This window comes from Salmo trutta, chromosome 6, assembly GCF_901001165.1.
Source record: "Salmo trutta chromosome 6, fSalTru1.1, whole genome shotgun sequence".
Classification (NCBI taxonomy): Eukaryota; Metazoa; Chordata; class Actinopteri; order Salmoniformes; family Salmonidae; genus Salmo; species Salmo trutta.
The window spans coordinates 23,997,029-24,010,285 of record NC_042962.1 but is presented as its reverse complement, the minus strand read 5'-3'; the positions used below and the strand labels follow the sequence as shown (position 1 = coordinate 24,010,285).

Sequence of the window (13,257 nt, the reverse complement as noted above, 5' to 3'; positions counted from 1 at the left end):
GTCAAGTGGAGGACACTGGCTGTTTGCACTCGGGAGCGACGCAATTTGGGGAGATTTACAGCAATAGATACACAGAAATACCCAAATAGTAACAATGTCTCATGCATGGGGATACGCACCGGACAATGGTGAGGCGCTTGTGCTCTGTTCTTATCATGACATTAAAAGGGACCTGTAGTACAGCATATACTGTCGGATGAATGAATGAAAAGACAACGGTCATGCATTGATGAATCATTGTCTACATGTATTTTAATGCATCCCTCTTTGACATTGCTATTAGGCTACGGTGCGTCATAACAATCTTACCCGGTTACAGCAAGCTGCGAGTTTATCAAAAATATTCTCAATGTCAATGGAAAGCAATAATTTACGTAGGCTACATTTTTGACAGATACTGAAATATTGTCTCCAACTGCAATGTCCCCACTGTCATTCTAGGACCCGACAAATGGTGTGAAGGCTTCCCAATTGCCAACGGACCCCGCCAGAGTCCCATTGACATCGTACCTGGGGAGGCTGCCTTCGACGCAGCCTTGAAGGCGCTCACTTTGAAGTACGACCCTTCCACCTCCATTGACATTCTCAACAACGGACATTCCTTTCAAGTGACCTACGCCGACGACAACGACAACTCAAGTTAGTGTCAATCTTTAAGCATGCGTCATGACAGGTGTCTCGAAATGGTACCTTAGAGTTGTGGATACTTTGTGCACTTCTTTAATATTAATAATTCATACATTTATACATTTACAAAGTAACAAATATTATGGGCATGGAATATGGCTGGATGAGACTATATACGTTCACCACCCACACTATAGCATGAAAACAATAGTAGGTAATGGAATTGGTAACGCAACCCGTCACAAACCTTTCCCTGCACGCTAGACCTTTAGACTGGAAGAGCGGTCATTAGCGCCAAAAAAAGGCGAAGGTCAGTTTATGCAAATAGGACTGAGTCTGGTTAACCATTAATGTGTCAGGAGTGAATGGTAATGTTTTTAGTAACTAAGTACAACATTATGATATTTTACTAGTTCTGCTGTCGTTATAATTCGAGTCTATTGCCTAATTAATAAAGTGCATATAAAAAAGACAAAATCCAGAAGAAAAAAATACAAAAACATTTTTTTTGGGGGGGGGTTCACATTCATATTTATAAAATATTGCTGTGAGAAATGTAGAAGCTACTCAATCCGAATCTTAATGTATGGTGTTGCATTTTTATATTCCTGTGATTTGTTACACAAGAGATCCTATTGTCTCTGTAATCCCTGATGGCATGCGATCCTAGCACCTTAGTAATATGCAGCATTAGGCCTATATGTCAGGGGGTTTATTGATATTGAATTGGTAATCCTCTATTTATGATCACCTTGGTGCTTACAGGGTAAATGTATCATGTTTATTGTGTTAACTTAATGGAAGCTAATTTAAATTGAATGCCAAGTTCATATTCAAACGCAAATATAAGCTTATCCCTGAAAGAAGGAATGACTGTTAGTCATACCTGTCTGTGTGTAGACCTACATTGGAAATTACGCCATCATAGCTGTAGTCTAAATCTACCCACAGGGTGTGGTCAATGTCAGTCTCGTAATGTAATCCTGCATCAGAAACCTGTATACACTCACACGCTCACACCCTTTGCTACTTGTCAGAAAGGTCTCCACCTTCTTATCAAGCAGAACCAACTATTGTAAATCGTGTCCTCAAAATAGTTTTCGAAGAGAACCTATACGCTATAGCCTAATCGGTCAGCATCAACTGTGACATCACGTGAGATGGGAATAAACTAATTAGTGAAGGATTACCTGCTGCCACTAAATTGGTATAAATAGATGACTATGTCAAAGGAACAATACCTGGAAAGTATTTTAGGCTGACCTTGGGCTTGCTGCTTTTGGGTCTGGATTACGTAACAGGAACTGAGTCTGCTGCTTCCATCAAACAGGAAGTCTGTGTCTGTGTGCTAGTGTGGGGGTAGAGGTGGGGGTGGCAGTGACACAAGAGCGGCTTTTGCATTGCTCTCTTTAATATCGTTCTGGCATTGACGTCTGTCAGTATGTCTGTCCACATTATACCTGTCAAGACAACTCATCTCATTGTGTCTTGTGACACATTTTCATCATGGACCAAAGATTAAAAGAGATGTTATCTCAGTAAAAAAGGAACATGGTGTGTTTTGAAATCTTATTATGAAAGCATAATGATCCTGTTCAAAATGTGAACGTCTCATGTGTTTTGTACATGCATGTCTTGTAGTGCTATTATACAAAGTGCACTTAAACTGGTGTTAGGTAGTATTAACTCGGACCCCATAACAGGTTGACCCATTGCACTTATACGTGTTCATGTCTTTTGTTTTCTGTGTTCTGTTGGCAGCTCTGACAGGGGGGCCCATTTCAGGGACGTACAGGCTAAAGCAGTTCCACTTCCACTGGGGTGCCAGCGACGACAGGGGTTCTGAGCATACCGTGGCCGGGACCAAGTATGCTGCCGAGGTACTGACACTCTGGTCACAAACACTTGATTTGAATCCCTTAGTTTCAACACCAAAGTTTGAATGGTATGCATTAGTAGTTCAACCCACAGTATTTGGCAAGCCATCAATATGTTTCTTTTCGTTTTTTTGATAAATGACTTATAAGGGTCAGTGAACATTCAGTTCATGGAGTGAAAATGTTTGCATGACATTCAATGAGGAATTTCTGCCAGTTCGTGAATCGAATTTCAATTTATTTCATGAATTGGCTTTGCTGAAATGGAATTGACTTAAACCCTGCTTTTCAAGAAATATTTTGTAATTCAACAAAAGCCTCAGCCATGCAACTTCCAAATTGGTCTAAACCCCTAAACCCCACTGTACAAAAGACCCAAGGCCAAGTGGTAAGAAAATACTCCCTAGGGTTGCTCACTGCTTGTGTCCTATTTCTTTATTTTAGCTCCACCTGGTACACTGGAACACAAAGTACCCCAGCTTTGGTGATGCTGCTAGCAAGTCTGATGGCCTTGCTGTTGTAGGAGTCTTCCTCCAGGTGTGTAGCAATGGTCTCAGCCATTTTGCTCTATACCTTTTGCTCTATACCTATACTCTAATTGTTTTGACTTAGATTATTAGTTAAAGATAATATAAATATATTTTCAAGCGCAATATTTTGGTCAAATTATCATTATTATTTGCCATTTATGTGTGTTGAATTTGTCTGATTAGGTTGGAAATGAAAATGCCAATCTTCAGAAGGTCCTTGATGCTTTTGATGCCATTAAAGCCAAGGTAAGTCTATCTGGAGCAAGCATTGTAAGTGGTGCTACTGCTAGCATGGAACCTGTCGTTCTCTGGGCCAATCCTTGACCTGCTGATGGTAACTTGTCGTTGCCTCCCTCTTTGTTTACAGGGCAAGCAGACCTCTTTCGAGAATTTTGACCCCACCATCCTGCTCCCCAAGTCCCTAGACTACTGGACTTACGACGGCTCCCTGACCACACCCCCTCTGCTGGAGAGTGTCACCTGGATCGTCTGCAAGGAGTCAATCAGCGTCAGCCCTGCCCAGGTATGATAGGTCACGACCTCATTGAGTAGTAAGGAATTGAATTTACACTCTGCAGCTATAGTATACTGGCTTTGTTCCAATAGTCTGGAATAGCCTCCTTTCTTAATCTCTTCCTTGATAAAAGAGTCTGCTTGACAACTAAAATGTATTGTAGATAAGAGGATTTGATAGTTGAGAGGCATATGGCTGCTATTTCTGCAGTCTTTTCTCCTATTTTAGTGTAATGGGACACGTCATTCCAAGATTCCAGGTCATTGAGGTCGTTCCCAGTTCTCCACCAAAACTGAAAAGATTCCTATGTGCCTGTCCAGCTGGACTTTCTGTTGGCCCAAAAAAATAAAGTACTATGTGGGAGGTCTGTTTATTTTTTGTGGACTTGAAAATGCTCCTACTTTAACCTCCTGTAAAATGGCAGCCCACGTCTTCTCTAAACCCTGCCCGTGTGGCTTGACTCACTTGTGACCATGTGAAAATTAACACTGCCCAGTCAAATGTTTATTTTATACCTTTGCCTGGGCTTGTCAAGGGTGAACAGGGAAATGTACACATAGGCTTTAGAGGGGGTGCCGTACTAGGCAGAGACATAAGATATGATATCAAAGAAATTATTCATACTGTAAATATCATGAATGGTAACAGTAACACTTCAGAAGAAGGAACACTGTATTAAGTGTTTATCAGTAGCTAATGACGCACTATTAGAAGCTACTTGATGATTAGAATATTTGGGTGGATATTAGTCTAATAAGAACTTACTTCTCTCCTGTTATGATCAAATGGTATTCAATCCCTGAGGGTGGAAAATAAGATAGACTTGTTTCAGGGGTTGAAAGTAGTCTTGTGTGCACTATGTACTTTACAGTATGTCCAATGGCTGTAGCCATGAACTTGTGACCTCTTACTAATTTATTGGCCAAAATGAATGGCAAATCTCTTACAGTGAGGGAAAAAAGTATTTGATCCCCTGCTGATTTTGTACGTTTGCCCACTGACAAAGAAATGATCAGTCTATAATTTTAATGGTAGGTTTATTTGAACAGTGAGAGACAGAATAACAACCAAAAAATCCCGAAAAACTCATGTCAAAAATGTTATAAAATGATTTGCATTTAATGAGGGAAATAAGTATTTGACCCCTCTGCAAAACATGACTTAGTACTTGGTGGCAAAACCCTTGTTGGCAATCACAGAGGTCAGACGTTTCTTGTAGTTGGCCACCAGGTTTGCACACATCTCAGGAGGGATTTTGTCCCATTCCTCTTTGCAGATCTTCTCCAAGTCATTAAGGTTTCGAGGCTGACGTTTGGCAACTCGAACTTTCAGCTCCCTCCACAGATTTTCTATGGGATTAAGGTCTGGAGACTGGCTAGGCCACTCCAGGACCTTAATGTGCTTCTTCTTGAGCCACTCCTTTGTTGCCTTGGCTGTGCGTTTTGGGTCATTGTCATGCTGGAATACCCATCCATGACCCATTTTCAATGCCCTGGCTGAGGGAAGGAGGTTCTCACCCAAGATTTGACGGTACATGGCCCCGTCCATCGTCCCTTTGATGCGGTGAAGTTGTCCTGTCCCCTTCGCAGAAAAACTCCCCCAAAGCATAATGTTTCCACCTCCATGTTTGACGGTGGGGATGGTGTTCTTAGGGTCATAGGCAGCATTCCTCCTCCTCCAAACACGGCGAGTTGAGTTGATGCCAAAGAGCTCCATTTTGGTCTCATCTGACCACAACACTTTCACCCAGTTGTCCTCTGAATCATGCAGATGTTCATTGGCAAACTTCAGACGGGCATGTATATGTGCTTTCTTGAGCAGGGGAACCTTGCGGCTGCTGCAGGAGTTCAGTCCTTCACAGTGTAGTGTGTTACCAATTGTTTTCTTGGTGACTATGGTCCCAGCTGCCTTGAGATCATTGACAAGATCCTCCCGTGTAGTTCTGGGCTGATTCCTCACCGTTCTCATGATCATTGCAACTCCACGAGATGAGATCTTGCATGGAGCCCCAGGCCGAGAGAGATTGACAGTTCTTTTGTGTTTCTTCCATTTGCGAATAATCGCACCAACTGTTGTCACCTTCTCACCAAGCTGCTTGGCGATGGTCTTGTAGCCCATTCCAGCCTTGTGTAGGTGTAGAATCTTGTCCCTGACATCCTTGGAGAGCTCTTTGGTCTTGGCCATGGTGGAGAGTTTGGAATCTGATTGATTGATTGCTTCTGTGGACAGGTGTCTTTTATACAGGTAACAAGCTGAGATTAGGAGCACTCCCTTTAAGAGTGTACTCCTAATCTCAGCTTGTTACTTGTATAAAAGACACCTGGGAGCCAGAAATCTTTCTGATTGAGATGGGGTCAAATACTTATTTCCCTCATTAAAATGCAAATCAATTTATACAATTTCTGACATGAGTTTTTTGGGATTTTTTTGTTGTTATTCTGTCTCTCACTGTTCAAATAAACCTACCATTAAAATTATAGGCTGATAATTTCTTTGTCAGTGGGCAAACGTACAAAATCAGCAGGGGATCAAATACTTTTTTCCCTCACTGTAGATGGGTAATTTGACTGTACTTCACATTTGTGACCTCAATCTCTTTGTCAGACTTAAGCATCAACAGAAAGACACTAAGCTTAATTCCATGAATCACTGTTTAGGAAAATCATTTAAATAGAGAAGTCCCACACAACCTTTGCTTTACTTAATGAAGGCTACCAACTGTATGACTGGAGATGTATTGGGGTGAGTGACAGGGACAGGAGGTAAGGAGTATAACTCTATCTCCTCTCTCTCCTTTCTCCTCTGACAGATGGGCAAATTCCGGAGCCTGCTTTTCTCTGGAGAGGGCGAGGCCGCCTGCTGCATGGTGGACAACTACCGTCCCCCTCAGCCCCTCAAGGGCCGTGCTGTGCGTGCATCCTTCAAATAAATCCCCCTGCCCCCCCAATTCCCCCCCCCCCCCTCTGCTTAGTGAGACACCCAGGCGTGCCTCCCCTGTAGTAAGACTCAGAGCACATGTACTGTATGTCTGCCCTTACATTTTTTAGAAGAACGAAATCCCTCTTTTCCTGTCGCCCCATTCCTACCAGTGCAGGGTTGCCCTGCTGTGATGTGACATGGGAAGAGGAAACAGTTGAGGCATTGATCTTTTTTGTATCCTCTCTCCTCTCTTGAGTGATAACAAGCCAGAGAAGCCCTGATGTACTTCCCAAGAGAAGCACTCCACAGTGGTGGCTATAATGTGACAGATCTACTGGGATTTCGCCTGCGGTGCCAATGTTGTAGACAGCTACTGGGCTCTGTAGTTTTTCATAGATAGATAGATAGGATGTGTCAACAAACAAACAAAGCTTGCGAAGAGGCTAAGACTATAGAAATGTTGCTGGGATCATGTAATGGATGATTCAGTTGGAGAAAGACAAGCAGACCTGACTAGCAGTCAGTGGCAGGCCTGGGGTGGATGAAACTGCTTCACCATCTGTGAGTAGGGCCACACACACACACACACACACTGCCAGTCTGTCTTTAATCTCTGATTGACTGCCTGCCTCAGGATCACGGCAGCTTAATGAAACACAGTGGTCGCTTCCATCACACCCGATTGAACCAGAACATCCCCCTCTGGAACACACACACACACACACACACACACACACACACACACACACACACACACACACACACACACAGTCATTGACCTGCTCATTGATTTTCATATTAAGCATGCCCACAGTGCATACACAGTATACAGACACACACATTTTGACATACATACATGCACACACACATAATAGGTTACAACTACAAACTCTTAGCTATTGTGCTCTGTCATGACAATGACTTTGCTTTCCTGTGTTTTTACAGCGAAGCCTCATCTTCAATAATTTGTTTTTTTGTTTGTTCCTCTTGGTGTTATTAGCAATATTAATGGATTTATTTTTTCAGTATTTAAGTGATTCCTGAATTGTGTTTTGCAACTGAAAGCTCCTCTATACTTGTAGTATTGTCTTGATGACATGACAACAGGAGGGTTAGGTTATGACCCTTTTCAGACATTATGAATTGTGTAATGGAATATCCGTCTAAGCATTGTTTTGCAAGCCCCTATATGTATTGTGTTGTAATGTTTCAAACGCACAGTCGCCTTGTGCGATGCCATAGGGCACTACAGCCAAGGAAGAATCAACCCGCCAACTGATAAGCTTTGTAGTGATAGTGGGGTGTCAGGTCCTTTTAGGCCAGATTACTAATGACGAAGGGTCACCTTTAACTTTGCGACCACAGAATCATGCTAATAAAAAATAAAAAAATGTTGAATGCAAGTGAAATTATGAATCATGTCTGTCAAAAAAGGATGACTGTATTTGATAATAAAATTGAGTTTAAAAGCCTTATGCCAAGCACAATTAAAAGGCCGCCCTGGGAGTTAGTCTTGCTGTTTTTGGAAGTGGAAGTTTTATCAGTTGAATAAATATATTTTATGACTATTTTTTTGTCTCCGTTGTACTTTGTCTACTTCACAACCAGACAGTTAGGGCTTTATTCAATCAGATCCACTTTATCCAACATCCGCATAGCGGTTGTTTTGGTGGTGTCAGAGGTGGAACTGAGTTAGAGCTGTCAAATCCACAAGCAGCTCTTGGCATTATACCTAAAGCGGACGTTGTCATTGGCCGCACAGAGTTGCAATTAAAGAAAGCCCAGGCAGCCTTTGAACAGTGGAATGTGAGATGTAATCCACACCTCCATTAGGCTGATAGAAATCCTCATAATTTCATTTAATGATTTTCAATCATTCTTTTTATGTAACCTACACTTTCTTGTTCTGAACTTCTAACTCAAGTTGGCTTTGTGACAACGATCAAGAGTGTGTCTTCGTGACAACGATCAAGAGGAGCTACTCACTGATTTGACAGCTCCAACGCAGTTACACCTCCGACACCAGTAAAACATTAGCTATGCGGGTGTCAGCTATCGCCGGTTAACGCTTGATCTGATTGAATCTAGCCCTTAGTCTCTTTTGATGCCATCCTTCCAACTCCTATTCATCACTTACATGAGGAAGGTTAGAAATTGAGTTTACCAGACGGTTTCAATTTATTTATTTCCTGGGCCAAAGCTCTTAATCTCAATAAACATCTAAATCTAAATGTAGCTTTTAAAATGTTAGGGGCCATTCAGTTAGCTTGCCCAAACCCTTAAAGGCATCCACATACTTGGTTTGGTTTGCTCGTAGCAGAATTATCTGCACTCTCTATCTTGCACTGAACCCTAGAGCAGTCTCTAGACTACACTCTTAGAAAAAAGGGTTCCAATAGAGTTCTTCGGCTGTCCCCATCAGGGAACCCTTTTTGGCTCCAGGCCGAACCCTTTTTGTTCCAGGTAAAACCATTTTGGGTGGCCATGTAGAACACTCTGTGGAAAGGGACCAAAATGGGTTCTTCAAAGGGTTCTCCTATGGGTACAGCTGAAGAACCCTTTTAGGTTTTAGATATCATATTTTGTACAGTATATACAAACACCAAATACACACTTACTCGCACACACTACATTGACACTCCCACACAAAACACACACACATTCACATACACTACATATGCACACACACACACACGACACACAGCATACCAATACAACACAAACACACATACATACACATTACACACACACAAACACACAAACACACACACACTTTTACACTCATCATTTGCTGCTGCTACGCTGTTCTTTATTTTACTCTTATTATTATCTATCCTGATGCTTAGTCACTTTACCTTCCCTTCTTGTACATATCTACCTCAAATACCACAAACCTCTGCACATTGATCTGGTACTGGTACTCCCTGTATATAGCTCCACATTGATCTGGTACTGGTACTCCCTGTATATAGCTCCATTCTTATGTATTATATTTTATTCCTCGCGTGTTAGTGTTTTATTTTTAATTGTATTGTTATTTTTTAACTCTGCATCATTTCATGGTAAAGTCTACACCAGTTCTATTCGGCGCATGTAACAAATAACTTTTGATTTGATTTGAATGTCTGTGCCTCGTATAGTCAGTTGTCACTAGTTACTACAGCCACAAAGTCATAAACCCCGCCTATTTCTACAATTTCTCTTCTTAAAATGTGATTTTAAACCGAACCTTAATGCTAGCCTTAACTGCACTGCTAACCTTATGACTAACCCTAACCTTAAATTAAGACCAAAAAGGGCTGTGGTAACTAGTGGAAACTGGCATACTCCCTTAAAATTACATTTGCTTGAAAAACAAGAAAAAAACAGCAATATCACTGTTTGTCCCTCTTGAGATGCCGTAGCAATAACACAGTAACACTTCCTTAAAATAGTCTATATCAATCTAAGGTAAATCAAGAAATCTGTCAATAATTTAGAAGTTTTTGAAGAGGTCTTCCTTGCAAAATTTTACATCTAACTAAGATGTTTGTTCCAGAATTTCTCAAGTGAAAATGTGCATGAAAACTAGTCGTCTGTTGTTGAATGACAACAAATACTTAATTGAAGAATCCCTACTGTTGACCAATCACAGATGAAAGGGCGAAAACTTCGGCTACCAAACTTTGGCTTACCTCAAAAAAATGTTGTGTGCTTGAACTGCCTAAAAAAAACTTCAGAACGCTTCCGAACAGCAAAACGAACTAGATCGTCAAAAAATGTCATAATAATATATGCATGAACTGTTTCGAATGGGAAGCATATGGTAAGCTATGACCGTAAGTTAGACCCAGGCTCAGATGCTCTCACACTCAGACGGTCTCATGTCAACTAGTAAACAGTGTGACTCCTGTATACGTCCATCATATGTTCTCATGCCAGATGTTCACTAGTTGATAGGAGTACATATTATGACTCCAGAATCTACAGGACACTCCACCACCTGTTAACTACTGACACGAGAGCTGTCCACAACTTCACATGACCAACAGATTACCTTTGACCTATATCATCACAGATCACAGCTAGGTCCTGATCAGAGGGACTGGCCAACGATGTCATATGATCCAACTCAACTATGGGAGCACCAAGCAGGAAGAGATCCAAACACGGATGAGCTTGGGTTACTAACTACCTCTTAACTGATCTAGGCTCCTTAGAAAACTATTTGGAACTACATACAGTGGCTTGCGAAAGTATTCACCCGCCTTGGCATTTTTCTTATTTTGTTGCCTTACAACCTGGAATTAAAATTGATTTTTTGGGGGGGTTGTATCATTTGATTTCCACAACATGCCTACCACTTTGAAGATGCAAATTATTTTTTATTGTGAAACAAACAAGAAATAATACAAAAAAAACTGAAAACTTGAGAGTGCATAACTATTCACCCCCCCCCCCCAAAGTCAATAGTTTGTAGAGCCACCTTTTTCAGCAATTACAGCTGCAAGTCTCTTGGGGTATGTCACTATAAGCTTGGCACACCTACCACTGGGATTTTTGCCCATTCTTCAAGTCAAAACTGCTCCAGCTCCTTCAAGTTGTATGGGTTCCGCTGGTGTACAGCAATCTTTAAGTCATACCACAGATTCTCAATTGGATTGAGGTCTGGGCTTTGACTAGGCCATTCCAAGACACTTAAATGTTTCCCCTTAAACAACTCGAGTGTTGCTTTAGCAGTATTCTTAAGGTCATTGTCCTGCTGGAAGGTGAACCTCTGTCCCAGTCTCAAATCTCTGGAAGACAGAAACAGGTTTCCCTCAAAAATGTCCCTGTATTTAGTGCCATCCATCATTCCTTCAATTCTGACCAGTTTCCCAGTCCCTGCCGATGAAAAACATCCCCACAGCATGATGCTACCACCACCATGCTTCACTGTGGGGATAGAGTTCTCGGGGTGATGAGAGGTGTTGGGTTTGCGCCAGACATAGTGTTTTCCTTGATGGCCAAAAAGCTGAATTTTAGTCTCATTTGACCAGAGTACCTTCTTCCATATGTTTGGGGAGTCTCCCACATGCCTTTTGGGGAACACCAAACGTGTTTGCTTATTTTTTTCTTTAAGCAATGGCTTTTTTCTGGTCACTCTTCCATAAAGCCCAGCTCTGTGGAGTGTACTGCTTAAAGTCCTCCTATGGACAGATACTCCAATCTCCGCTGTGGAGCATTGCAGCTCCTTCAGGGTTATCCATGGTCTCTTTGCTGCCTCTCTGATTAATGCCCTCATTGCCTGGTCCATGAGTTTTGGTGGGCGGCCGTCTCTTGGCAGGTTTGTTGTGGTGCCATATTCTTTCAATTTTTTAATAATGGATTTAATGGTTCTCCGTGGGATGTTCAAAGTTTCAGATCTTTTTTTATAAACCAACCCTGATCTGTACTTCTCCACAACTTTGTCCCTGACCTGTTTGGAGAGTTCCTAGGTCTTCATGGTGCCGCTTGCTTGGTGGTGCACCAGATCCTATTTAGGGGCTTCATAGCAAAGGGGGTGAATACATATGCACGCACCACTTTTCCATTTTCTATTATTTTGCATTTTTTGAAACAAGTAATTTTTAAAATGTCACTTCATGAATTTGGGCTATTTTGTGTATGTCCATTACATGAAATCCCCCCCCAAAATCTATTTAAATTACAGATTGTAATACAACAAAATAGGAAAAACGGCAAGGGGAATGAATACTTTTGCAAGACACGGTAACAAATTTATCCTTGAATCAGTGAAACAGGTTACTAAACGTTAACTGATCTTGTCACACCCCTGATCTGTTTCACCTGTCCTTGTGATTGTCTCCACCCCCTCCAGGTGTCGCTTATTTTCCCCAGTGTATTTATCCCTGTGCTTCCTGTCTCTGTGCCAGTTTGTCTTGTATGTTGCCAAGTCAACCAGCGGTTTTCACGTTCTCATGCTTTTTGCATTCTCCTTATTCTAGTCCTCCCGGTTTTGACCCTTGCCTGTTTCTGGACTTTGTACCCGCCTGCCTGACCATTCTGCCTGCCTTGACCACGAGCCTCTCTGCCACTCTGTACCTCCTGGACTCTGATCTGGTTTTGACCTTTTGCCTGTCCACGACCATTCTCTTGCCTACCCCTTTTGGATTAATAAACATTGTAAGACTCCAACCATCTGCCTCCTGTGTCTGCATTTGGGTCTCGCCTTGTGCCTTGATAGATCTAGAACCATTAGAATTGGTGCTACAATTTTGTACCTTCATTTAGCCAGGGAGTCATGACGAGACCATGTTCTCTTTTGCAGATGAGCCCTGCATGAACACATCAATTAACAATAATTGCACTATACATATCAACACCTTCCTAATATAGAACCCCCCTTGCCCTCAGAACAGCCTCAATTCATCAAGGCATGCTCTACAAGGTATCGAAAGCGTTCCACAGGGATGCTGGCTCATGTTGACTCCAATGTGTTCCACAGTTGTCAAGTCAGCTTGCTGTCCTTTGGGTGGTGGACCATTCTTGATACACACGGGAAACTGTTGAGCATGAAAAACCCAGCAGCATTGCAGTTCTTGACACAAACCGTTGCACCTACTACCATACCCTGTTCAAAAGCACTAAAATCTTTTGTCTTGCCCATTCACCCTCACGTGAATGGACATGTACTCAATCCATGTTTAAATTGTCTCAAGGCTTAAAAATCATTTTTTAACCTGTCTTCCCTTTATCTACACTGATTGAAGTGGATTTAACAAGTGACATCAATAAGGGCTTTGGTAGGCCACTCAAAGACATTCAGAGA

General features: G+C 41.9%; 1 protein-coding gene across 1 annotated transcript; it reads left to right on the top strand.

The window, feature by feature from the left end:
- On the top strand, positions 1 to 8,035 carry LOC115195711 (carbonic anhydrase 1). The gene is made up of 7 exons (XM_029755859.1): positions 1 to 128; positions 442 to 639; positions 2,389 to 2,507; positions 2,949 to 3,041; positions 3,218 to 3,280; positions 3,402 to 3,557; positions 6,358 to 8,035. The coding sequence occupies exons 1-7, from the start codon at positions 95 to 97 to the stop codon at positions 6,475 to 6,477; spliced, it is 783 nt and encodes a 260-aa protein (XP_029611719.1). The 5' UTR covers positions 1 to 94; the 3' UTR covers positions 6,478 to 8,035.
- The last annotated feature ends 5,222 nt before the right edge of the window (positions 8,036 to 13,257 follow it).

Coding starts and splice junctions, on each gene's coding strand:
- LOC115195711 (XM_029755859.1), top strand. CDS start 95: ATGTCTCATGCATGGGGATACGCACCGGACAATG. Junction 129..441: donor GGGATACGCACCGGACAATG/GTGAGGCGCTTG, acceptor CTGTCATTCTAG/GACCCGACAAATGGTGTGAA. Junction 3,558..6,357: donor TCAGCGTCAGCCCTGCCCAG/GTATGATAGGTC, acceptor CTCCTCTGACAG/ATGGGCAAATTCCGGAGCCT.